Source organism: Gekko japonicus, unplaced genomic scaffold, assembly GCF_001447785.1.
Source record: "Gekko japonicus isolate JY-2015 unplaced genomic scaffold, Gekko_japonicus_V1.1 scaffold1602, whole genome shotgun sequence".
Classification (NCBI taxonomy): Eukaryota; Metazoa; Chordata; class Lepidosauria; order Squamata; family Gekkonidae; genus Gekko; species Gekko japonicus.
Window position 1 is genome coordinate 274,471 of NW_015172053.1, and position 26,809 is coordinate 301,279.

The following is a 26,809-nucleotide window of genomic DNA, read 5'->3' on the forward strand; positions in this document are numbered from 1 at the left end:
GCTTTTGGTTTTGCTTTTTGCCAATCCGCCTCCCAAGACTGCTCCAGGTGCTCCGGCCTGAGGGCTGCTGGGGGCGGGGCTCAAGTGCTCATAACTTGTGGAGCTGAGGCTCAATGTCTCCAGCTGCTCCGCCACCTTCCCTTCCCTTGGTTTGCTCGGGGAGCTCAAGCAAGCCAGCTGCTGGAGGGAAGGAGAGGCGGTTTAAACCACCTTCCCTTCCCTTGGCTTGCTCAGGATCCCCAACGGCTGCAGAGAGCCCGAGCAAGCCAGCTGCTGGAGGGATGTGCATTCGCTTCGTCTGAACCAAATGCACCCCCAAAAATGGCCCATTCGAGCCCCTTTCAGGTTGCTGTGGGCCGAATCAGATTCTCTGATCTGAACCAGCTTCGAGGGATGTGCATTCGGTTCATCTGAACCGAATGCACACCCGAAAATGGCCCATTTGGGCCCCTTTCAGGCTGCTGTGGGCCGAATCAGATTCTCTGATCTGAATCGGCTTCCCACAGTTCGGCCCCATTATATCCTATGGGCCATTGAAGTCATTGGCGAAAATATAGGGTATGTTCTGGGGGCTGGAGGGGAGGGGGTTTGAGGGAGATGCTCCAAAATCGCAGGGTAGCTGCTGGAGCCTCTCCCCAAAATACCTGCCAAGTTTCAGGAACATTGAACCAGGGGCTCCAATTCTATGGCCCCCCAAACAGGTTGCCCCCATCCCCTCCATTGTTCTCTATGGTGGGAAAAAAATTACTTTTCAATGGCTTCAATGGCCCATAGGATATAATGGGGCTGAAATTGACATTTGGCTGGCCCTTTTTCAGGCCCGGCGTTCTAGCCCGGAGCCTAAAAAAGGAGGGAGGGCAGGGGCAGCAGCTCTGCAGGCCATTTTTCAGGCCCGGCACTTGGGCGCGGAGCCTGAAAAAGGCAGGGAGGGCAGCTCAGCAGTCCCCCTCCTCCCACAGGCGTCGCAGCTGCCGTTGAGAACAGCAGCAGCAGTATTAACTTTTTAAAGAGCCCCTAAGGACAGCCGGGGGAGCCAGAATGACCTCTCGCACGAGAGGTAGAATTTACCCCTATGAAGGCCACCACCCCGGGGCTCAGGGAAGCAGGAGAATGTTCCCCCCCCCGGGTGGGCATCGTAGCTGCCGCTGAGAACAGCGGCGGCAGCCATAACTTTTTAAGGAGCCCCGAAGGAGAGCTGGGGGAGCCAGAATGACTTTTTAAAGAGCCCCTAAGGAGAGCTGGGGGAACTCTCGCGTGTGATGTCCGAGCGGCAATGCCCTTTTGGGAAATTTGGGGGGGGGGGCTGGCGCCACTCAGCTGTTAGGTTTAACTGGCTCGCCCCGAACAGCCAAACCGAAAAGCCGAAAAAGTCTGCTAAATGTTTGGGAAATGCACCTTCCCCAAACATCAGTTCCAGAGCTCTGAACCAGCCCAAGTTCGGCCCGAATTTTGATTCATGAGCCAGTTCGTGCCCATCCCTAATGGTAATACCTATGAACCACCATGTCCATCAGCCATACTATGTTCTTCAATGTGACTGACACTTTTGCTGTACTAAATAGGTATCAAAAACAGGAGACATATTGATCCCCCAACGGATCACAATATATGGCTGTGTTCAGCTTGGTGGGTCACCAGTTGTGTGGGCCTGATCTACATCCATAACACAATCTACTAGAAATATAGCTCTTGTTCTTAAGACCATCATAGCTCACCGTTCTCTTAGAGATGTAGGGATTCCTCCCAAATAATAAGAATCAAAACGAAATAAAGTTACATTATCTAATTCTAAAGGTTGTGCAGACTTTAAAACCAGGACAATCTTTTTCTGAACAATGACTATACCAATCTGTAAAAGAAAAAACAGATTAAAAACAAACCAAAACAAAGTGAATATAGAACATCTTATAGTAAATACAGTGTGCCATGTAGCTGTACAATGGCTGTGAGGCTGGGGGGGCGGCGATGACCTTCCCACTCCCTGATTAATCTCCCCATGAAGGAAAAGAAGAATGGACAAACCAAACAAAAATACACTGAGAAAAACTAGAAAATAGAATAGGAATTGTGGCACTCAAATGGAGCGTAGCCGACAACATCTATCTGCCTTGAGGCAGGGCCAAAGACCGGGATCCAAGAGAGAAGCCCTTCCCCTCCAGGAATCGCACAAGGATCAGTGACCCTGCCTGCCTATAGGGAGGAGCTTATCCCAGAATTGAGACAGCCCCAGCCTGGACCACTGGAGAATTAATTTCTGCTTTTAACTCCTTTCAATTATGCACTTTATTGGTATCAGATGGTCAGCAGCACACCACTGCAGTATGCTACCAGTGCCATCCTAAGCACAGTTACACCCTTATAAGTCAATGGGCTTAGGTACAATTCTGCTCAGGATTGCATTGTATATTAATTTGAAGGAACTAAAAAAATCAAGCTATGGTGAAGCAGTTTAGTTAAAGGGTAAAGGTTTCCCTTGCTCAAAAGCCAGTCAAATCCGACTCTAGGGTCGTGGAGCTCATCTCCGTTTCCAAGCCGAAGAGCCAGCGCTGTCTGAAGATGTTTCCATGGTCATGTGGCCGGCATGACTAAATGCCAAGGTGCACAGAATGCTGTTACTTTCCCACCGAAGCGGTACCTATTTATCTACTGGCAATTTCTTGCTTTCGAACTGCTAGGTTAGCAGGAGCTGGAACCAGAGACGGGAGCTCACTCTGTCATGCGGCACTTGGGTCTTGAACTGCTGAACTACTAGTGATCTTAATTTTTTACTATTCTCATTATTTTAGTTTGGACCTTTATAGCTTCATCCTAACATTTTATTTATTTCCCATTACATGCTGCTTTTCAATCATAAGTCAAGATAACTAAAAATAAACTAGCACAAAAAGACATCAATAAAACATGTATACAAGTAAAATACAAAGGAACTTATTTAAAATATTTATAATCCATATTCTTCATTAAAAAACGACCAGCCTGGCTTGCAGCACTCTCATTCAAAGCACATACCAATGGCACAATGAAAAAAAACCCATCTTAAAAATAAGCTACTAAATAGAAGCAAATGTATTAATTGCCAAGTAAAAGCAGCAGCAAACCAAAACAGTTTCTCTAATAATAAAAACAGTGGGAAAAATTCAAACAGTAAGGAAACTACAGGTCGATAATAATTTCAGCCACACAGAAAAAATCAACAACATACAATATGTCCAGTAGGAAAAAAAGGAAGAAAATTGAGAATTTCTGTCAAAACAAAAGGCTTTAGCTGCCCCTTTACAAGAACCAACAGCAGGGTCTGAGCAAGTTTCCCTCACCGTAAATATATTGGCCATGATCCAGAGTTTCCAATTTTCTGTGTGAATTTTTCGTGTACAATGGGGGTTTTAGTTATATTTTATGAGGACAGTGAAATAGAGGAGATGGGTCTGATGCACACTACCCTGGGCTCTTTAGAAGAAAGGCAGGATAAAAATGTACTACAGAAATAAACATTGTTTCAAATACTTACCAGATAGGGTTGCCAAGTCCATCTTCCACCCCCAGCGGGGGACTTTGGGGGCATGCCTGGAGGGGGCGAGGCATCCCCGACGTGATGTCACGTTGGGGACGTCCGTCGCCCACCCACCTGCCCGTGCGCCAGATCTCCAGAAATGGCAGTTCCCTGCACTTAAAGGAGCCGGCGTTTCCCTTTTAAATGCAGGAGCCAGCATTTCCCCTTTAAGAGCAGCCGCGTTTCCCTTTTAAGAGCATGAAGCTGGCATTTCCCTGCAAGCTTGCGGAGATCAGGCTTGGGAGGAAACACGGGTTCCACACACTTAAAGGGAGAGAGATGGGTGGCTGTGGGTGTTGGGGGTGGGGCTTCCCCGCCGGCCATCTGGCCAGCGGCGGGTAGAACCCCCCCAAAAAAGGGAGACCCCTGGCAAACCGGGGGGGTTGGCAACCCTATTACCAGAGGTAAGAATAATGGCAATAAAATTACTTTTTTGACCAGAGACACTAAATAGTAGAAGACTATACATTTTTTGTGAATGGAATTATCTGAAAATTTGCATCATTTATAAAATACATTATATTTTCTGAGATTTTTAAAAAACTTACTGGTTGATCCATTCCGTTATTCACAACCTCTGCAGACCGGTTTTCTTTTGGAGGTTCTGAACCAACTTTGCACCTGATTACTAGTTTACCGTTTTCAATCCTTAAACTAAGGAAGTCATCCTGTAAGAAAGAAAGAATGTCTTTTGAAATATGTTTGACACACCACTATTTGAAATGTGCGTATTTGCCCATGTTCTACACAGCAGTTCTGAGAACTTCAAGTTTAATTTTTTTAGGCAAATGAACATACTCTCATTCATTCATTCATTCATTCATTCTGCCATCAAGTCACAGATAACTTATGGCAACCCCATGAAGTTTTCAATAACTTATGGCAACCCCGTGGAGTTTTCAAGGCTAAATATGGTGTTCAATCACAGTAAGCCCTTGTCACATTTCCACATTTCCACCTTTCCTCATTGCCATGCAAATAAATTACCTGGCTTTCTGCAAAAAATACCAGTCCTTCATCTGCAGTTGTTTGAATAGTTTGCTCATATCGAACACTTGATGAAGGTGTACTTGGCAAAGGTGTAACATGAGCATAGCCTGTACCTTCAAAATAAGTTTTAGCTGACTGTTCTGTATATCTGTAATAAGGAAATGTGACAAATGACATTAACTTGCCTTCTACAGGCACAATCAAGGTTTCAATAAAGTAACTGAATTAATTTTTCAATCTGAGGCCATCCAAGCGACATTAAATAAATAAAACACAGAGTAATTCTAATGCAATATGAGTCCAAAATACACTATGAGGACTAACATATATGATAGAGCAACAGCACAGCTGGTTCATCACATGCTGTCATGATCTGTGCAGGACTGGGAGCAGGGCCTAGTGTGGCCTGGTCCCAGGAGAGACCTGCATGGCAGTGAGCAGACAGCCTACAGTCCCCATAAGGCTTAGTAACGGGCTATAGACAATCAGAGAGGAAGATTCTGGGAGGAGACTGTTGAACTGTGTGAGGAGAGTCGGTCTTAGCCGTTAACTGTGGAAAATAGGGTGTTCTTTCGTCTCTCTGCGGCCTGGTCTCACTGAGGGGACAGGTTGGTCTGGGAAGACAAAGATCCCTCAGTTTTTCCGTCTCTCTCTCTGCAGCCTGGACTGTGGGGACAGGCTGGTCTGGGAGAGAGGATGATCTCCACTGGGCTCAGCGTGAGTGCTAGGTAGCGTGGCCTGGAAGTAGAAACAGGTAGCTGCATTAGATTATGTTTATTTTTCCTTTAACACTGTTATACCCTTTTTAAGCACCTTGCCTTGTCTTGTTTTCCATGCCCCACTGTTGTTTTTAATAAACCCTTTTTGTTTAATTATTTTCTCTGCCTGGCTCAATCACGCCTGTGTGTTCTCTTTGAAAAAGGGGCATTTTGGCTGGGCTTGAGAGGGTACCCTGGGCCTTCTCAAGGGACCGAAGTCCAGGGTAGCGGCAGCGGAAGGCGGAGACCCCCCGGGTTCATGACACATGGCTAAACACTTTTCACATTCATTCAACAACACACTCAACAGTCCACATGTTGAATCAAGTGAACTGGCGTTAGGTGTGACTGGCGGAAATGAGATTTAAATTAACTTGAGAGGAGTAAACATGTTAGTCCATTGCAGCAAAAACAGAGTCTTGTGGTGTCTCAAAGATCAACAGATTTATTGTGGTATAAGCTAGAACTCACTTCATCAGAAGCATACAGTGCCAATTTACAACATGTTTTATACATATGATGAAATGAGCTCTAGTAGTCCACAAAATATTATGCCACAATAAATTTGGGAGATATCAAGTTGTTTCAACACTGCTTTTTGTTTCAGCTTCAGATGGTGGCTTTCATTCGGAGGTGATTCTCTTCTGTTACTTCGTAGTGAGATGCCCCAGGATGAGTGTTCTCAACTTCCTTCTAGTGAGCACTTTTATCTTGAAGTTATTTGGTCCTTGTTATCACTTTGCCAAGGAGTGAGGACAATTTTATCATATGCCAGGTGCATACAAATATTGGGAAGATTGTCATCTATAGCCTTCTTAAAAGCCTCATAATAAAGGACTTGGATAATGTCTAATGTGAGTTCAGTAAAACTAATTTTAAAGCTCACTGAACTTAGATTAGCTTGTGACTCAAAGTTTAAATACTGTACCCTTTCCTCCAGCTCTGTTCCATACAGAGAGCATGACAATAAGACAGAAAATAGCACTCTGAGGGTTTTTCTCCATGCTTGACTAATTCCTTGTTTTCTTGGGAGTCTATCTGTAAGTACTGCAATTGGTTTGGACACGGTTCTTCAGTGTTTCTGCCCTCCCTCTGCACTTTTACAGTTCTGGAGTCAGTTCATTTGCTTCCACATGTGCCTTAAATAATCAGGATTTTCAAGTGAGGGTGCTGTTGTCATTGGTCATCACAACACCCTCCTTTATTTTTTGCACATGCTTATATCAATATATCAATATCATGACTGTTTTTTTTAAAAAACCACTAAAATATCTATATGCTCTGTAATGATAGATCAAGCAGGTTTTCTGAGTTCCCAGTATTCATTAAAAAAACCCCACAAAGGCTCTAGCCTCTTCCTTCGCAGATATAAAAAAGGCATACCTCCACAAGGAAAGCAGCTAGTGTTATGTATCGAAGTTCGACCGCATGCGAGGCCGGGCTTCCACGCGGTCATGCGAAACAGCCGAGCTTTGCCTCAGAGAACAATGGCCCGAGCGGATCCTAGCCCGCACCTATCGGAGGGCTAGGATCCTAGCAAGGACCTATGGTAAGCCTGATAATGTAAATAACCAATCACTGGCGTGGGGTGTGTTTTGGGTGTGGGGTTTACTGGGAATATAAGCCGGCCTGCGAGCCGGTAGAGTTTGTCTTGTTCTTCACTTACAGTAAAAGTATGAGCTGAAATCACTGCATCAGTCTCAGTACTTTTCAGCTAGAGATTTACTTTTTTAAAAAAAATGAAAGCTGTGAATTCAGAGGACCTGTTTGACCTATCATTACAGCAGTATATTGATAGATCTGTATTTTAGTGCCATTTAAAAAAATGAAATAACTTGTCTTCAGGGCAGGGGGAGGGAGATGGAGTGGCTTGATGATGATGAGAGTCCAATCATTGAAAAATGGGCTAGAAGTGCATGGGAGCCTGTGGGACAAAGAAAACCGACAGAAACATTACACACAAGGAAAAAGGCAACTCAAAATTGGCTTCCAGAAAAAGACTGAGGTAAAAGTGATCTCAAAAGAAACGGAAAATATCTGGGGGGGGAACCAAACAAAAACTAAAGGCAAAAAAATGAGCACAGAAATTGGGGGATAAACTGAAGCAGTCTGGGGTCAAAACTGATGGGGAAAAAACACATGTGGAAAAGCCCTGAGGTAAGGGAAAACATTCATGTCACACTATCCTTGACATGCTGTATTAAGTATTGTGAAACTCCAGTGTGCCTTCGGACATACACAAATGTGTTAAGACATCTATTTTTACCTTCTGCATGGTTGCACTTCTGTTGTATTGAGATTAAAAGTCCTCTTGAAGTTGTAAAGGCTGATTACTCTCTCATTTAAACTATCTAATTCAATGCAGCCTTCATAACGAGGGTAGTCTAGGGTGCTAGGAGGCTGCAGGGACAAAAATAATTTTCAGTCAAACTTAGCAGCATCCCTATATCTATCAGTAAAGTTGTTAGTCCATGTGTAGATAACTGCAGCAGCACAAGAGTTATTCCCTCCCCCCCACACCTGCCAGAGACAAGGTTTATTTGCCTACATAGATGCTGATTCTCTCTGTGGCTAGCTGATGCAGAACAAATAATGCCAAATCAGGAGAGGATTTCTACCATAATTTATACATTTAAATCAGATTGCAGAATTCTGCTGCATAATTTCATTTACTGTTAGGAAAGGATTTTTTAAGGCAAAGAACATACCCACTCCTGGCTCTAATTATGAGATTATATTGCCAAGTTATGGAAAACAAAGAATCAGGATTACTAGTTTTTAAAAATTAAGTGTAACATCTCTGTAAATAAGAAAAACATTACTATAAAGTCTTCTGGGTATCCTCCCACATAGAAGACCACGTTGTCAGGATCCAGGCTGAGGAGGGTGTGACTACTTCCACTGTTGCTATTAAAAGGGCCAAGGCTTGTGGATGAAGATGAGGTTGCCCCTTTAATGTAATTCAGCTTTGCATACTGGTAGATTCTAAAATGAAAGCGGAAATAAGAATGTAATGTAAAAATGAAACATCTCAAAAGAAGACAGTTCAGTGAAATAAGCAAGGCTTATGGAGAGTCCTATACCTCTCAAATTTCACATGATCCAAAATGGCATCCTTGATCTCACTCTGATACACTGGTTCAGACACTTCAATTTCAGCTTCATTGCCGCCTAAACTATAGGCACAAATAAGACGGCTGCGCCGAACAGCCATGCCTATATAGTCCTTGGAACTCTACAAATGCAAGTTTAGGTTAATTAACAAGGGCTTCCTTCACATATTAACATTTTTCAGTGCAGTAATAAATTAACACAGCAGCTGCTTGTGGAACAGAAAGCACCTGTGCTGCATTGCACACATTACAGTAAACAATATTTTCCCACACAGAGTTGATATCTGTGTAGGAACATTGCCATAAGAGAAACAGACCTTAGTGACTGGCAAATTCCGGAAATATACCCTATAATTATTTCAGGGAACTTTAATGTTTCCTAGGGAAGTATGTTGTAGAGTATATTCATTTTCTGAAATATTATTAATTTTGCATTAGAAGTTTAAACTAGTTTTAGGCCTGACATGAAAAAAGACCTAAGCAACTAAGAGGATTGTAGATCTGAGTTTTCTGAGACTCTCTTTTATTTTTGACAAAGTTTTAACATCCCATACACACACAACTACAGCGTTCAAGTTTCCTTAGGCAGTAGTTATGATCACCAAACCAATTTAGTTTGGTAGTCTAGACTTGCTCAAGTCCTGAAATACCTGATTGTATTTAATATATATAACCAATATATTTTATTTCCTGTCAATGCACATTTGTCACCCAAAATTAAATAGTAGGCAACAGGGCATCAGGGCGTGTATTTAAATATGTAACTGCTATCCTACTTTCAGATCAAATTGTAGATAGGAGACAGAACAGACAACCACAACCACAAACCATAAACACATGTGAAGCCATGTGTTTTAAAAATATTTCAAAAAGTATTCTTTTATTTTTCTCTTAACTGTATTTTAAAACTATGTGCCTGCATTTGTTAAATGTTTTATTTGCTTAGAGTATTTTTCACAGCAGAGCTGTAAACTTTATAATCAATGTACTGTGACTTAAAGGCACACCAAGTTATTTTGTCACTGTAATGGGAATTAAAAGTAGAACATCAGATATGACCCTTTTCCCTAAATTAACAACTGGTTGTTGTTTGTTGTTGTTGTTCAGTCGCACAGTCGAGTCCGACTCTTCGCGACCCCATGGACCAGATCACGCCAGGCCTTCCTGTCTTCCGCTGTCCTCTGAAGTTTGCTCAATTTCATGTTCGTTGCATCTATGACACTGTCTAACCATCTTAAGTTGCTTTAAACTCCCTGAGCTTCCTCCTGTAAGCCGCCTTGAGCCCGCATGTGCGGGGAGGGCGGGATATAAGTTGAATTAATAAATATATAAATAAATAAATATACTAGCCTATACCGTATTGATATTTTGGTGATGTTTGGATAACAGTAGCCTTTGCAAGGCAGGGGGCTATACTAGACATCCTGCTTTTGACACCTCTGCCCCAACTGTCACATAGCACTCATTAGATACACATTAAAACCAATGTTACTTCTAAACTGAGTTAGTGTGAGCTAGCTCACAGTTTTTTAGCTTCCAGCTTACAGATTTTTGTCTTAGCTCAGGAAGGATGGCTCCGGAGCAAACTAATTTATGCAGTAGCCAAATCGTTCGCTCACAACTTTAATTCCAGTAGCTCACAAAGTAGCATTTTTGCTCACAAGACTCCACAGCTTAGAGGGAGCATTGACTAAAACCCACTTTCAAAGTTGAAGGTAAACACACTGTTTTCAGGAGCCAGTGGTAGAGCACACTATCCAGCACTGGGAAAGGCCTTCTTCTGCCCAGCTCTATAAAGCTGCTGCCAGTCAAGGTAGATTATACTGAGCTGAATGGATCAATGGTTTCACTCACTAAAAGATATCTTCATATATTCAAATAATACAAATGATGGGGACAATGAAAAGAATACCTACATCTTTGTTACCCAGGTACATAACAAACATGTTGGAAGTTTGTGGGGTATCCAACCTTGAGGTAGGTCTTTGAAGAAACAAAGAAAGGGACGTATAGCCTTTCAGGTCCTCAAGAATGCTTGGAGGTCGAACTTCAACCCCAGCACTGCCATTGAATCTCATGGGAATAGCAACCTATTAAGAATATATATGATACACAATTGATTATAACAAGTACTATAATAAAGTACACTTTATTAGGAGACATTCAAAATGTAAGTAAAGTGCAATAATATTTATATTCTGTTAGATGAAGGGGGGAAAGCAGGCAATTAAAACAGACTTCATGTGGGATTGCTACTGGTATGGAAGAAGAAAAAATGTTACTGAGATGTGCTGTCACCAGATACCCATAAAAAGTATGAGCTAGATCTAGACAAATGCGAGTCGGGTGGAAGCCCTTCTACAGCTTCTGAAAAGGCGCAGGATGGTGTGTGGGACAGGGGAATCACAGAAAGCCCCTTCTGCCACTGTGCGAGCTCCAGCTCCATTTACACAAGAGTTCATGAAACAAAATGGGCTGATTTCCACCAATTCCCTATTTCTTACTGCAGACCCCAGTCCCATCCCACACTATTCTGGGATCCTACCTTTTAGGGAGAGCTAAAATCTGCAGAAAGAAAAGGAAGATGGCAAAGTACTCACGTAAAGGTTCTCACTAACTTAGTGAACATTAACAGTGACATCCCAGGCAAAGTTATGCCCTGTTATACCTATATACATATATGTGTGTGTGTATGCGTGCGCGTGCACACACACACAGAAAGGTATAATTCTGCTTAGGATAGCACTGTGAAACACAGAAAACAAGATTAGAACTTTAGGCTCTGTTTGCAAGAGCTATCTTCAATTTGAAAAATGCCTGCTCTCTAATGGTAGTCACGTGAACAATTCTAGAAACTGAGATGAGGTTGTTAAGTGCAACAACTGCTGGGTATTGTTTGTCCATTTTAAAGCTCTCTTTCTGATGGCTAATACTTTTGGCCTTTCCAAATTCCATTTTCCCCAAGATTAGTTTTGTTAAATGAAAGTAGCAAAGAATAGGTTAACAGGAGCTGCACAGGCAGCCCAGCTCAAAAGAATGCCTACTGTATAAAACTGTACACCTCCCATGATAGCTGGTACCTATGCTGACTGTACCTATGCCCTCCAATGAGCAGCTTAACTTTACCTTTGGTGAAGCTGCTATATGTAAGCATAAATAAAATAATAATTGTTTATTCTTTTACGTACAGCATTCACTAAATAGACTATAAGATGATTTAGTGAAAGGAATGGATTTATTTCTGTACTTTTTATATAAAATTTATACGTTGTCTTTCCAAAGGCTGCTTACCAAGCAAAAACAAAAAAGTAATTAAAACAACAAACACTATCACTATTAAGACAACACATAAAACAAACCAAGAGTTCCATTGAGGCATAAGAGTATCTTAATTGGTGGCCTAGCCAGTATAGGACACATCTCAGTAACATTTTTTCTTCTTCCATACCAGTAGCAATCCCACATGAAGTCTGTTTTAATTGCCTGCTTCCCCCCTTCATCTAACAGAATATAAATATTATACACAATTGATTATAACAAGTACTATGATAAAGTACACTTAGATGTGCTGTCACCAGATACCCATAAAAAGTATGAGCTAGATCTAGACATATGCGAGTGGGGTGGAAGACCTTCTTCTACAGCTTCTGAAAAGGCGCAGGATGGTGTGTGGGACAGGGGAATCACAGAAAGCCCCCTCTGCCACTGTGCAAGCTGGCCTCCAATTAGAGGCCAGGATCCAGCAGCACCCCTGAACTACAAACCTACTCCCTCCAGGAGGAGTGCAACCCCCAATAGGATAGGATGATTCCTCAATCCTTGAAAGGCTTTATCATTGAGAAACAGCACACCACTCAAATCCTGGTCTGAAATTCACTTTATAGGCCCAGATCCATCACCGCCTGCAGGCATTGATTCAGGAGCTCCACACACACACACAACGCATGTGTTAGAAAGAAATGGAACTGGATGTCAGCCACATATGGATGGCATAGTTGACCAGATGATCCCTCCCAGAAGTTCCATGTAAACATTAAATAACATCTTGAAGTAACATTCTTGAGTGAAGGTATGACAACAGATGGTTCGAAGGAAAAGCCCTGAAAGATTCTGCCACATACACACCTTGTTTGCAGCATCTCTAGCTTGTTGGATGAGCTCTCTGATGCGGTTTAGATTCTCAGATATGTTACCTATTGGCATAAGTTGTTCATTGATGCTTGTAATCTTGTTAAATAGATCCGGGAGGATGTTTGTTAAATTTGTTACTGTTTGTAAGATTAAAAACAGGAGAGTTAAGAAAACCTCAAATACAAGTAACATAATAATCATAAACGATCACATTTTTGCAGTGCAGTCCTACACACAGCTATACCTTTCTAAATTCATTGAAGTCATTGCATTAATAAGGATATAACTGTTTTTTTTATTTTTTAAAGATTTTGTTATTTTACTTTACAGTACACTGTTAATGTTCACTAAGTTAGTGAGAACCTTTACGTGAGTACTTTGCCATCTTCCTTTTCTTTCTGCAGATTTTAGCTCTCCCTAAAAGGTAGGATCCCAGAATAGTGTGGGATGGGACTGGGGTCTGCAGTAAGAAATAATGAATTGGTGGAAATCAGCCCATTTTTTTCATGAACTCTGTGGGGTGCCCCAAGGGGCAGTGCTCTCCCCAATGATATTTAACATCTATATGCGCCCCCTTGCCCAGATTGCCCGGAGGTATGGGCTTGGGTGTCACCAATATGCGGATGACACCCAGCTCTATCTGTTGTTGGGTGGTCAGTCTGGCTCTACCCCGGAAGATCTGGACCGGGCGTTGCAGGACGTGGCGGGATGGCTTAGGCTGAGTCGTCTGAAACTGAATCCAACGAAGACAGAGGTCCTTTGCCTGAATTGGAGTGGCTCGGGGGTAGGGGCCCCTTTTTCTGGCCTTTGGTGGGGCGCCATTGGTGCCAGCGCCAAGGGTCAGGAGTTTGGGTGTGCTCCTGGATGCTTCACTGACAATGGAGGCCCAGGTAGCAGCCACCACCAAGGCAGCCTTTTACCATCTTTGGCTGATTAGGCAGTTGGTCCCCTTCCTCGAACGCAATGATCTGACTTCAGTGATCCATGCTATGGTCACCTCGAGGCTAGACTATTGTAATGCTCTCTGCATGGGGCTGCCCTTGGGGCAACTTCATAACTTGCAGCTGGTTCCAAACGTGGTAGCCAGGTTGTTGATGGGTCTCCCCAGGTGGAAGCACATCCAGCCTGTGCTGAAGTCATTGCACTGGCTTCCAATAGCGTTCCGGATTCGCTTCAGGGTGCTGGTTTTGACCTTTAAAGCCCTAAATGGTCAGGGGCCTGCCTACCTGAGGGACCGACTCTCCCCGTACATTCCCCCAAGAGCACTGAAGTCTGGATCACAACACCGCCTGGCCCCCCCTGCGCCTAGGGAGGCCAGGTTGATGGTAACCAGGACCAGGGCGTTCTCCCTGGTGGCGCCAACGCTGTGGAACGAGCTCCCTAATGAAATTAGAGCTCTACGGGACCTCCAGCAGTTCCGTAGAGCGGCGAAAACTGAGCTGTTTCACCAAGCGTTCAAAAAAGAGCTGACTGCACCGGCTGGGTCACACTAGCATTTTACCACAGGATGCTGCTGGATTTACTTAATTTTACTGTATTTATTGCATTTTATATTTTGTATTTGCTGGTTTAAAATTGTATGTTGTTTTAAATTGTTGTAAGCCACCCTGAGCCGCCTCGGTGGGAGGGCGGGGTAAAAATCCAATTAATTAAATAAATAAATAATCCACTTGGGAGTCATTTTAGGATGAAGTAGGGATGACTGGGGCACAGAAGCCAGATGTGTGCATTTGGTAGCACCCATTTGATCCAGAGGGGAAGGGTGGCTATGTCGGGCCAAACTGATCATGTGATCACACCCTTAGATTGCCCTTGACAAATCAGAATTATTTTGAATCAATCATCTAAACACATTAGTTGTTCTTAATTCCATGTCTGAACTGAAAATACTGAAATAAAGGAATTTTATGGTGCAATTCTCTTTTCCAGCTCATTATAGGTCATAAAACTTCCCTTTTCTTTGAGATCAATAAATATTGACAGACATGTTTGCATTCACTGGTAAAAGTTTCCAAATCTTAGCATCTTCTGCAACCCCTTAACACACATCCAAAGTGTCAGGGGAGAATATTTAAACCACATGCTATTGAAACATCTATCCAATGATCAATTAATGCTTCCCTGACTGGATTCAAGAAGGACACAGCCATTTGGTTTTTATTCTGCCAGATCCACCTGTTCAAAGGAAACAATATTCCTTTCTGCTCCAACTCCCGAATAACATTCCTACTTTCCTAGAACCAATATGCCAGTGCTACCAATAATGTGGTCTGATAATATCTAACTATATTAGAAGCAGCTACATCTCCTTTCACACATGGTGCTTGCTTAATTTTCTTATTAACCCTTGGTTTCTTATTATCCAAAATAGTCTGAGGAACACAGATGGAATCTTTTTCAATACCCACTGTGCAGAAAATAGTAATGCTGAAAATAAAAATACAAATATGGGCGAGATTGTTATCTTAAGGGCAGCAGCCATGAGAATATATATGTAAAGCCATTTCTTCACAATAATCTCTGTCCTATGAATTAAAGAGTTCAAGTCGTTAACTAACAGGTTGCCTATATCCTACGAAAAGCTAGTAACGCCCAGATTATCTTATATTTTCTGCTTTCCAAAGAGAACCAGTAAGTGCTATGATTCCTTATCTGCAATTCAGAAAAGATTAGTGTAAGCAAACAAATTATGTACCTGAATTGTTTGCCTCTACCAAAGCTGCGTTGAAGTCAGCACTATGCATGCTTTCATATGTGTTTTTTATATTTTCAACATCTGTTTTAATTGGTTCCAGTTCTTCTAGTACATTGGCAGTAACTTCGTTGGTATTTTGGACCATGTTCTTTGCATTTGTAATCATGCTGTCTATCTCTTCTAACAGAAGACAAAGAGGCACACAGATGAATGAGTTAATACTTTTCTCCTATCTTAACATGTAATAAAAAAGCAACATTTGCCTGGCTCACACCCTTTCAATAAACACAATTTCCCAAAGTGGTCCTCTTCACGGCTCTGGGAATCTTACCCAAAACTAGTGCCAATCAGTTTCCTTTGGTGTCCCTTATTTCTACTAAATTTTTAAGAAAGAGACAAAGTTATCCTGGGGAAAACATACAGATACGGTGTGTATAATAATAAATGCAGACCAAAATGCACAGTAGTAGAAATTAAGTAACTTACCTCTGTTTATCCCCTGAAGGTCATTTTGGAAGGTTGCAAGTTCTCCCTGGATGGAATTTTTCCTGCGTTGAGCATCCCCAACTCTGCTGTTTACTTGTTCAAGTGCAGGATTGATTCCTGTACACACAAAAAATAATCTGTCTTGAATCAGCCTGGTAATTACGAACTCCCTTCCATTTTTATTTGTTTTGTGTCATTTGAGTTACTCTCTTCAAAAAAGGTATTATGTGGCTTTCGATCTTACTTTGGACCAACATAGCTACCTACAACCTCTTTCTGCTTTACTCTCTAGACAGTCTTTTTCTAAGCAGACGAGAAGTGAATCTAAAAAAGTCATATTCAGCTCTAATGGAACTCCATTAATTGAATCTGGTCTTCTCCCGTTTCCTTTAGCATTTGGAAGAACCTTAGGTGTACTCAGGAAATCCATACTTCTGTGCTAAAAACCCAACATTCTACTACAAGAAAGCAGTTTTCCATGAGACCAGACTGTATTGAGGAGATAACTCCAGACTACTTTTATCAGCAAATAAAACAGCTAGCTGAGGATTAAGCAGCACTAGGGACATTTGAACTCTTCTTGTACATCATCCCTTAGTGGCCAGTACGTCAGATAACGTGCATTGTCACTGTATGGTGGAACTTCATATATTGCAGACAGTGTTCTAGGGTCTGGTCACATCTGTCCCCTTTTGACTTAAGCTCTAATAATAAAATCCTCAAGTAGCTATCATGTGCACTGCATACACACTCAGATACATACTATATTAAAAGGCAAAATCTTTCTGCCGCTTAATGTTTGGTGGATTATTTCCTTTTTCCTCACATTCCAACTTGTAGCTATAGCTTTTTCTAAACTCTGATTAAAAATTTCTAGGGTCACTATGAATTGGACAAAAATTTGGATCCTCAGAACTGCCAAAGGAAAGTGCTGATGGTTTGGGGTTTTCACTTTCCTTCCCTCTGGAGCCCCTGTATTAATAGTGATACCAGTTGTGGGGCTGCAGTGGGGAGGGAGAAGGGAACAAGATAATCCTTTCTGACTTTTACAAGAGATGGGTACCATTTCACCCCCTCTCCACTGTAGCTGCCCAGCCACATGGCTATTAGTACACACACACCCCTTGACTCCCGGGATAAAGATTCCAGGGATAGGAAAGTGTTCCAGGGGGCAGAGGAGGGATTATCCTGCATCCTTGTGCCTATAGATGTCAGAATCCACCCCAACTGTTTAATGGGATTGTTGCATTGCCCATGAAGGCAGCAGCATTCAGCAGCCTTCACAGGCAATGTTTCACCTTTCAAAGAACCCTTTTGAAACCAGTCTTTTGTTCAGTGTAGTGATTTATAGCACAATCCTAAGTGTTTGTACTTAGAAGTAAATCCTATTGTATTCAGCGGGAGTTACTCTCAAGTAAATGTACACAGGATTGCAGCCTTAGCCAACTTTTTCTTCAGTCAATTTTAAACTAATGGCTTTCAGCAAGAAACTAGAATGGCAAAACCACCTCAGAAAAGCTATATGACTTGGCTCCCAATAAGGTGAAGTCAGGAACAGCAGCATCAAAATCTTGCAAAGTTGTTTTCATCCCTCAAATTACTTATTTTTCAAGATACCTTCTAATGTCTTTTGGGCCTTCTGTGCTCGATCTAACAGATTGCTGCTGTCAGTCTTCAGTCTCCTGGCTTTCCCTGGCAGATCATTTTTGTCCATTGTCTGGTAATGAAGCATTGTACAATAAGGTGTTAATATGAAATAGAAAGAACAAAAAACCATTTTAAATTGATAATCCATGGTACTATAAACAAGGGAGAATAGTAGATGTTTACCACTGAGCAAGAAAAGCAGAGAATGTCATGAGCAAATGGAGAATTTATGATGGCCACAAACCTGGTTACCTGTTGGGCTAAAGCACTCCCTCCTCCCCATGTTGCATGTCAAGATGAAAGTCCAAAGTCTTCAGCTAACTCTAATTAGTTGTGGTATCCAAACACAGGCTCCTTAATAAACCAAAGTTAGTTTATTTCCCAGTAGCTGGGATTCTTAACCAGGATTAAACTGTGGTTAAGAATCCCAGTTTATGAGAAAGAAATGTGCTCACATGTGGATGTCACAATCAACTGGAGTTAGTTGAAGATTTGTCTTCAGTTTTGCCATGCTGCAAAAGAGGAGGAAGAGGAAGGAAGGAAGGAAGGAGGAGAAACAGAAGCACATGAGTACTTGTGCACATCACAAACAAGCCGTAGCCTGTGATTTCTGAATTATGTCAGGAATAGGTAGAGGTATAGAAAATCTGTAGCACTTCGCCATCAGGGAGCTTTCATCTTCCCCAATTGACTTCTGTTTGTATTGAATGTAATTCACAATAGTCTGCTGTTGTATGCAACCTCCATTTGTTTCATTGCAAGTATATGCCAATTTAGGGGCACCTGCAATATGATTGAGCCAAAGGTCTCAGAGGAAATAATGAGCTGTGACCATCTCTGTGCATCTGAAAGTGGTTTTTCATCACAAGTAGCTGAGTAAATGTAAGTGGCTCTTTTGTATGTAGGATTAGGGGCAGGGCTTCTCCTTGGTGAGCCTACATACTTGGGCAGCTCCACTGTAGACAGTAGTCAGGGCTTTTAAACCACCAAAAATGCTTACATGGAACATTCATGCAACAGCAACATTTCAAGACATGCAAAATGTTAAAACTGTGAATGAAAAGCCCCCTGTATTCCCAGTAAGAGTTATTAGATCCACCTGGCCACCTTAATCCTAATAGACCCCAGTGCACAAGTTCAACCAGCATGACACCTATTTTTCAGAAATTCAGTGGTTGAAAAATAAAGTGGCCTTCATGAAGTCATTTTAGAATATGCTTACAGCTAAAGCAGAATCCGCGGCATTGGCTGCTCTGTTGGCGGCTGCCTCGGCTGCCTTGACGGCACTGATAATATTCTCATAGGCAGAAGCGGCTTCCACAGCACACCTCACCAGATCATCATTACTTGCGTTTTTCTTGAGCCTGTGAAAAGACCATAGACAAAGTAGATACATAGATGTCCATTAAGAAAATGTATGTTACATAACGTGAGTGGTCTGGACACAGTATTTTAGTACTGAGGCATTTGTTGATATGGACACTTCAGCACCATGAACTTTTGTTACACTGAAAATTTAAATTAAAAGACACACCTCATAGACCAATAAGTCAAGGTGGCCAGTCCCCAAGAAAATGTTGCAAGAAACTAGAATGAGCAGTATATATAACAGAGTGGGATTCTTTCTCTGTCCTCTTTTTTTGAATTTAAGAAAGTTTAATCCTGGTTAAGAGCCTCTTGCTCAGGGTGAAAGAGGAGAGCGCAAACGTTAGCTTGAAACTCAACATCAAAAAAACTAAGATCATGGCATCTGGCCTCATCACTCCTTGGCAAATAGAAGGGGAAGTCGTGGAAGTAGTGACAGACTTCACATTCCTGGGATCCAAGATCATCGCAGACTGTGACAGCAGCCATGAAATTAAAAGATGCCTGCTCCTGGGGAGGAAAGCGATGGCGAACCTAAACAGTGTGATAAAAAGTAGAGACATCACCCTGCCAACAAAAGTCCGCATGGTCAAAGCAATGGTATTCCCAGTAGTATTGTATGGCTGCGAGAGTTGGACTATAAGGAAGGCCAAGCGCCGAAGAATAGATTCTTTTGAACTATGGTGCTGGAGAAGACTCTTGAGAGTCCCTTGGACTGCAAGGAGATCAAATCAGTCAATCCTAAAAGAAATCAACCCTGACTGTTCCCTGGAAGGCCAGATAATGAAACTGAAGCTCAAGTACTTTGGCCACCAAATGAGAAGGGAGCACTCACTGGAGAAGACCCTGATGCTGGGAAAGATTGAAGGTCAAAGAAAATGGGGACGGCAAAGGATGAGATGGTTAGACAGTGTTATAGATGCAACGAACATGAAATTGAGCCAACTTCAGAGGATGGCGGAAGACGGGAAGGCCTGGTGTGATCTGGTCCATGGGGTCGCGAAGAGTCAGACTCGACTGTGTGACTGAATAACAACAACACGGTCTCTGCCAAAGTTAAGCACTACTGTATGCAACCAATTCTGCTTAGAGAAAGTTCATGACATGCTTAGTTCTCCCATTGAAATGGGCAGGACTGTGCTTAATGTTAGGCGTGTGGTCTACTATACTTAACTTTAGCTGGATCATTCCCAAAATGTGCAGGCTATCAGTAGTACGATGCGACTGGAAGGAAAACACCTAAATAATGTTGGTTTTACTATTCATATTACATTTGATATAGATTTTTCTAAAATTAGTGCTCTTACTGCAGTGAGCTGCTTTGTATAAGAGTATAATAGTGCTCACTTTTCAACTTCCCACGGATGGGAACATGGCATTTCTTAAATGTGCAAAAAAGACCTTGAGATGCTAGGCTTCAGACCATGACGCACAGTGAAAGCCTAATCATGTCTACTTAATGGGGCTTACTCCTATGAAAATGTTCTTGAAATTGTACTCTCAGTACAGAAATCTCCCTCTTATCTTTAAATCTAAACTTACACATACAAGATAAAGGTGCTCTTTTTTGTTTTTTGTAGTTTACAGTTAGTACAGGTAAAAGAGCATGCTACGTACAACACATTTTGGCAAGATGATTCTTCTTCTTAAACTATTCATCCACAGAAATGAAAACATACTCATCCAGCTGCCTTGCCAGGTCTTGTAAAGAGTTGGCGTGTTCTTCAGCCCTCACCACAAGAGAAGTCTTGCTGCCAGCTAAAGAAAGGCTCCTCAGCTTTTCCAATAGATCCTTCCTTGCACCATCAAACTGGGCCCCTAAATTTTCATATTCCTAAGGTTTGAGGGAAAACAGTAATTTCTGCTGTCACACACACATGTTACAAAACAACAAGAAACAAAAGGCACAGTTTTCTTTTGTGCGCCTTAGCTCTTCATGCAAATCCTGATGATTGTGTGCTTTCAAGCATAGCATGGGGGGATTAAGCAACAGAGGTTTAGACAAAGATGAAATTTATATAACTTGTATTTTGTGGGCAGCTTATTGCTTTCTACAAAGTAAAGCCATTTCTTGAAACATTTTTTTTTAAATTCCCTTACGATTGCATTCTTAATTTTTTCCCCTCTTCACAGATTTAACGTACCTCCTTACTCCTCTGCAGCAATTCAAATACACTGTTTGTTTGAGACAAAGCTGCTTCAGCAGAACTCAGATGATCGAAGATATTGTTCTGTTGAATACTCATATCTTCAGTCCGTTTCTGACAAAGAAAGGAAACAAGTACTGCAGGGTTTTTTAACAAAACAGCAGAAAAGGGAGCTTATGTCATCAGAGGTATAGTTAATGTACCTTTTTGTGTAAGAATAAGGTACACAATTCAGCCAAAGACCAGGTTTGGCTACCTATTCCACTCAAGAGAAGATTAAACATGTTTAATTATGAGATTGCACTGACCCCAAGGCAGGGTGATCCTAAGTCAACTGTGGTTCTTTGGAAGTAAGTACGATTTGAGCTTACTTGTGAATTCCCATCTTCAGTGGCTTAGGAGGGGTATATAGTGATAAACAGTGTTGACAGTATAACTAACTTCCAATCTGAGAGAGGTAAAGGGAAATCACAAGACAGGAAAGCAGATACTCCCTCCAGACTCAAACTAAGCCTGTAGCTGAAATATGTGACTGTAGACTCTGCATCAAATATAAAAGTTCCTCAGTGTATTGCTTTTCATTGATCTTTTTATTGCTGTTCTAAAGCAGGCAACTAGACTGAACTTGGAGACAACTGAAAACAGGAATTCATAGGTAAGATCAAATTTCCCTTTCTATCATGGTTCTGGGTAGGCTGGTCTTCAGTCCTAGGGTAAAAAGAAACAAGTCATCCTTTGGATGGGCTTTGAACTGGACTACACTGTGAATAAGAGTTAAATACCCCCCTGTATCCCATATATTTCTTCACTTCCACAGCCACAGTCAGTTCAAAAAAACTTGAGGAAAATAAGCATGTATACATAATGTACAATTCTCCCCTAAGAAAGGAGTAAGGATGAAAGAAAGAAAAGTAGGACTTCTAAAACTTTAACAGTGCAATTCTATGCAGAGTTACTCCAGTTTCCTTTGAACTCACACTGAAGTAACTGTACATAAGATGCTACTGGAGGAGGAGGGGGGAAGGGGAAGGAGATTGGTTTTATACCCCGCCCTTCACTGGATAGGGCGGTATATAAATCGCAAATGTAATGTAATGTAATGTAATGTAATGTAATGTAATGTAATGTACCCGAGGGAATCTCAGAGAGGCTTACAATCTCCTTTCCCCTCCCCTCCCCTCCCCACAACAGACACCCTGTGAGGTAGGTGGGGCTGAGAGAGCTCTTTCGAGGACTGCTCTTGAGAAAACAGCTTTGAAAGAGCTTGTAGCTGACCCAAGGTCACACCAGTAGCTGCATGTGGAGGAGTGGGGAATCAAACCCGGTTGTCCAGATTAGAGTCCGCCGCTTTTAACCACTACACCAAAGGTTCTGCTATAAGATGTCTGAACTCTATTTCTTGCTAAACAACAATATTTACCTACAATGATGAATGGAACCCTTCCTTCCCCCATGTGATGTTATCCTTCACACAGCCATTGTGCTGCAATCAATAGAAGGTTGGACCCAAGAGCTAAAGTCAAATTTTTCCCAGAAGCACTGGAGTATTATTCTCTAAAATGAAGCAACTTGTTGCTTCCAAAACAATTTCACACTTCATAGGAATATTCTTGCCACAAAAAATGTTCGGCACAAAAGGAAAAAGAGAACAGGGTGGAACAATTTTGTACATGTCCATATATGACAGAGGCACCCAAGGTATTCTCAGGAGAGAGGAAATGGGTCTGGGCATGTTGTTTGAATAAATTATATCTTATCTGGCTTTGTCCAGGGAAACTGAACTCTGATGTCAAATGTCTAAGAAATAAAGAAGCAAAGGAAAACAGGGATATCTTTATTGCTAGTCTCACTGGACTACTACAAACCTCTTTTAAGGGAAAATAACACAAAACAAAAGTTGTCACTGTATCAGGACAATTGTATTTTATTTTACCACTTTTTTGTGAAGGAATTTGGCCTGTTCTTCATCCATTAAGCTAAGGAAAAACTAAAAAACAACACAGTATTACCTTAATATTGTCCAAGAGGACTTTATTCTCTCCATTCAAACTTTCAGCCAGTTTGGTTTTCTCTTTTGCTTCCTTCAAAGATTCACGGAGATCATTGAGTTTGGATTCAAAACCATTTAATGAATCTCTTATCATTTTAATTAGCCCTTGGTTTTTCTCCTGATGTTTTTGTAGTTCATTTCTTACACGATCCAGCACTATTCAATTAGAAAAAGGCAGATTTTAGTATTGGATAACAAAATAAGAGTGCACCCAATTGTTCTATGAGCATTACTGCTGTAGTAAAAAGAGCTTCCACACAGTTTTAGCCCTCTCTGGTGAATATTCTTAGGCTTTAATTAAACCTGTGGCTGATAAAACAAAAGAGCTTCCCAGTGCGACTTTGAACAAGCTCAGGGTCTTATTTAAGCTGTGCTGGAATTTGTGCATAGCACTTATGCATACTTGGTTTGCACAAAGCATAATATTCATAAGGGCTATGAATCTCTGGCATGCAAACTAAACACACGTATTGTTGCTTTGCACAAGCTGTAGCACTGTTTAAATGAAACTTTAATCCCAGGCAAATTCACAGCACAGGAAACCTCTTAGCCTTGCCAGCATCACATATGGATGAGGCTTTGCATCTCATCTATACTCGCAGCAGAATGAGGTAGTAATGGGGTGGCAGTGTGCTGCGAAGGTGGAATGGACCATACCACTTTAGACTTCAGGAGAGGGAGTATATATTTCCGAATTTGGGGGCTGGTCCTGTAATGGGGCAGCCTGGTCACTCTCAGTGGCAGATTTGAGGAGGCATCAAACTCCCATCCTACCCACTGTAAGCCTGCTGATCTGTCCCCTGTTGGAGTGCTGCCACCACTCTCCATATAGGAGAAAAAAATTACCCTTACAACTTCACTTCCACAGGCTTCCAAACTCTTGTGACATTCCTTCTTCTAGCAACACTTCAGCCATTATTTCTGGTTGCCCCCTTCATCAGCAATCTGAAGTAATGCCAGCCATTTTTGCCACCTAAGAATCCCACTACCTCATTCTACTGGAGGTATATTCCATGCCTCATTCTAGATTGATATCTTCTCAATTTTAACTGGATAGACCATCTTTGGTTGTACCACTATGTATAGGAACCAAGCTATCCATCAGTTTTTGGTTTTGATAGCTGCTTAATTATGCCTGTATGAAACAGAAGGGGGGCCGTGGTGGCTCAGAGGTTAAGACGCTGAGCTGCAGACCGGAAGGTCTGTAGTTCAGCAGCTCAAGACCCTAGTGCTGTGTGATGGGGTGAGCTCCTGTCTCTGGGTCACAGCTCCTGCCAACCTAGCAGTTTGAAATCTAGAAATTGCAAGTAGATAAACACTTTGGTGGGAAGGTAACAGTGTTCGGTGTGCCTCAGTGTTTAGTCATGCCAGTCACATGAACACGAAAATGTCTTTGGACAGCACTGGCTCTTCGGCTTGGAAATGGGGGTGAGCACTGCCCCCTAGAGTCGGATTCGACTAGCTTTCGAGCAAGGGAAACCTTTACCTTTACTTATGAAACAGAAGTGAGTGAAAGATCAGGCATAACTTAGTTGTATTCCTAGAGCCGGAAGTACTCCTTGTGAGTGTATTGCTTTGATACCCAAATAGCAGCTAGCCGATCTAAACATCAACGGCTGCTTGTTGCAATGATGTCCAATTGGGTCTTTTAAAAATTTCATTCCACGATCCCCCACTCTGTTGTCTGAACCCATGGATGGATGAAGTGACAACTCCCAACAGGTGGTCCTTGGACAAAAGTAACTGTGCTGTTACACTATACTATTTGTGTTTGCTGAAGGGGTGGAGACTAAAGTAGCAGTTCAAACTAGGGTTGCAAACCTTTAGGTGGGGCCTGGAGCTCTCCCAGAATTACAACTGATCTCTACAAACTACAGATATAAGTTCCCCCGGCAGAAATGGCAACTTCAGAGGGTGGACTCTAAGGCATCACATCCCCGCTGAGCTCAACCCTTTCCCCAAACTCCACCTTCCCCAGGTTCTGCTTCCAAATCTCCAGGAACATCCCAACTCAAAGCTTACAAGCTTAATTCAAACTGATATATTCTAGTAAGTGAATAGTTGACTATAAGGCCCACTGCATACACTACTGCTACATCTTCTTATTAGGACCTTACAAAAGGGGGACTGTGAATACTCATGGAGGAGGAGAAATCTCTTCCCCTTCCTTCTACCTTCTCTGGCTCAGGTTTCTTCTTCCTCTCATCCACCTGCCCAGATCACCCCATTCGTATTCCCAATGGCCACTTCCACTCCCACACTTTGCCCACCCCTCCTGGACTTCTTGCCTGGTCCCTCCGTCACCCACCAAGTCTTCCCTCCCACCCACCTGCCTGATTTTTCTTCGTTGTCCACCTCTCCACAATCCATTCAGAATCCCATTCCACTAGCAACTTACCTGCTTTTGTTTCCCTTCCCCTTCACTGGTGCAGCAGGAGGCTACTGGCCTACCTGCAAATGGTGGCCATCACTACCACATTTTTACTCCTTTTTTTAAAAAAAGCGTTCATATTATTGTGTAATCTGGGGTTTCCCTTGCATTTGTGGAAACATACATCCTAGCCCTGGGTTGCCTCACTGTGCAGATATTTTGATTCCCATGGCAGGGCTACCTTGACTATTAGATATATAATTGAACACTAATAGAGTACTATATACTCTGTAGTATTCATTCTCATACAACAGGTCCTTAGTAAATTATTTTGCATTTTCTCCAGACTTACCAAACTGCAATAGCTCATGATAAATACACACAACTGTCTTGCAAAATTATGAATTTCCATAACAGGGAGAAATGTTCACTAATTATAAGGGTTCTTTAGTGGTAAAAACAGCACTCAAGGACAGACAATTCACATCCTGATCAGATTAGTCTCCTCTTTAGCTTAAACCTCAGAAGCCATAGCACTAGAATCCATAAGGCTTCTTCATTTGAGGGCGCATGTTTGCTTTGACCACTCTACCATCTGTATTTCTGTTCCCCATTCTTGTCTTTTCTCTTGTTCTCTCATACTGGCTTGGGAATGTCTGGTATGCTACAAGATTCCTTGCATGTTATTTTAATGCTGCAAACTCCACGTCCAGTTCAACATTTAGTACAACACCTTTATTGCTTCTCCAAATGAGGCCATAATTCTCCTTATCTGCCCTGTGGATGTAAATCCATACAAAGCATTTCCTTCTCCAAGATCTTCATGAAACTGCAAACAATCATTAAGCTCTTACAATTCTCAGCTCTTCTTTTCTCCTTTTCTGCTTCTAGCTGCTCTTGACCAAAATAGCGGTTTCGCATCTCTGTGACCATTTGCTGAGCTCGAGCAAGGTCTTTGGCGGCATCTCCCACAGGCAAAGAATTTCCTTCTGCAGAAATACCAGCTATCTGTTCCAGGAGAACTACAATAAGAAAAACATATTCAAATGAATGAAACACTTCAACACATTGTTTTTCAGACCAGTGTGTTCTTCTTTTAAATCATTCAACACAGTCATTCAATAAAGAACCAATCACTCATCATGCAACACTCTTGCACCAATTTTGAGTTCACTCTGCTTTGACCTCTTACTTAATAGAATTATATGTTGCCTTTCCTCTTATACACTAGCAGGATAAGGTTCACCATCACCAGGATTATATATATGTTATGCTTTCCAAAGCAATGCTGCTCAAATGGCATTCCCAGTTATGCATTTTCTGCCCTATAGTTTTCTACATTGTTATATAGCCACATTTTCACTCTGTTTCTGGCAGTGCTGGTAAGATGCTCACAGTGTTATGAGGACAATGCACACAGCTGAAAACAACTAGACATGACAAGTTTTGGGAGTAGAAAAACTGTCAGAGACATCCCATTTTCATCAATGATCCTGCAAGAAGCAT

General features: G+C 42.0%; 1 protein-coding gene across 1 annotated transcript in view; it reads right to left on the bottom strand.

Moving 5' to 3' along the window:
* Positions 1–26,809, bottom strand: part of LAMA3 (laminin subunit alpha 3) — a 169,607-nt gene that overhangs the window by 15,818 nt on the left and 126,980 nt on the right. Inside the window, exons 47-62 of the mRNA XM_015420742.1 lie at positions 26,158–26,325; positions 22,892–23,088; positions 20,880–20,996; positions 20,415–20,569; positions 18,593–18,734; positions 17,341–17,440; positions 15,724–15,840; positions 15,238–15,417; positions 12,537–12,679; positions 10,328–10,501; positions 8,382–8,533; positions 8,121–8,283; positions 7,565–7,698; positions 4,538–4,688; positions 4,099–4,218; positions 1,716–1,849 (exon numbers count right to left, since the gene is read on the bottom strand). Coding sequence (XP_015276228.1) covers positions 1,716–1,849; positions 4,099–4,218; positions 4,538–4,688; positions 7,565–7,698; positions 8,121–8,283; positions 8,382–8,533; positions 10,328–10,501; positions 12,537–12,679; positions 15,238–15,417; positions 15,724–15,840; positions 17,341–17,440; positions 18,593–18,734; positions 20,415–20,569; positions 20,880–20,996; positions 22,892–23,088; positions 26,158–26,325 — 2,347 coding nt within the window. The remainder of the gene's footprint in view (positions 1–1,715; positions 1,850–4,098; positions 4,219–4,537; positions 4,689–7,564; positions 7,699–8,120; positions 8,284–8,381; positions 8,534–10,327; positions 10,502–12,536; positions 12,680–15,237; positions 15,418–15,723; positions 15,841–17,340; positions 17,441–18,592; positions 18,735–20,414; positions 20,570–20,879; positions 20,997–22,891; positions 23,089–26,157; positions 26,326–26,809) is intronic.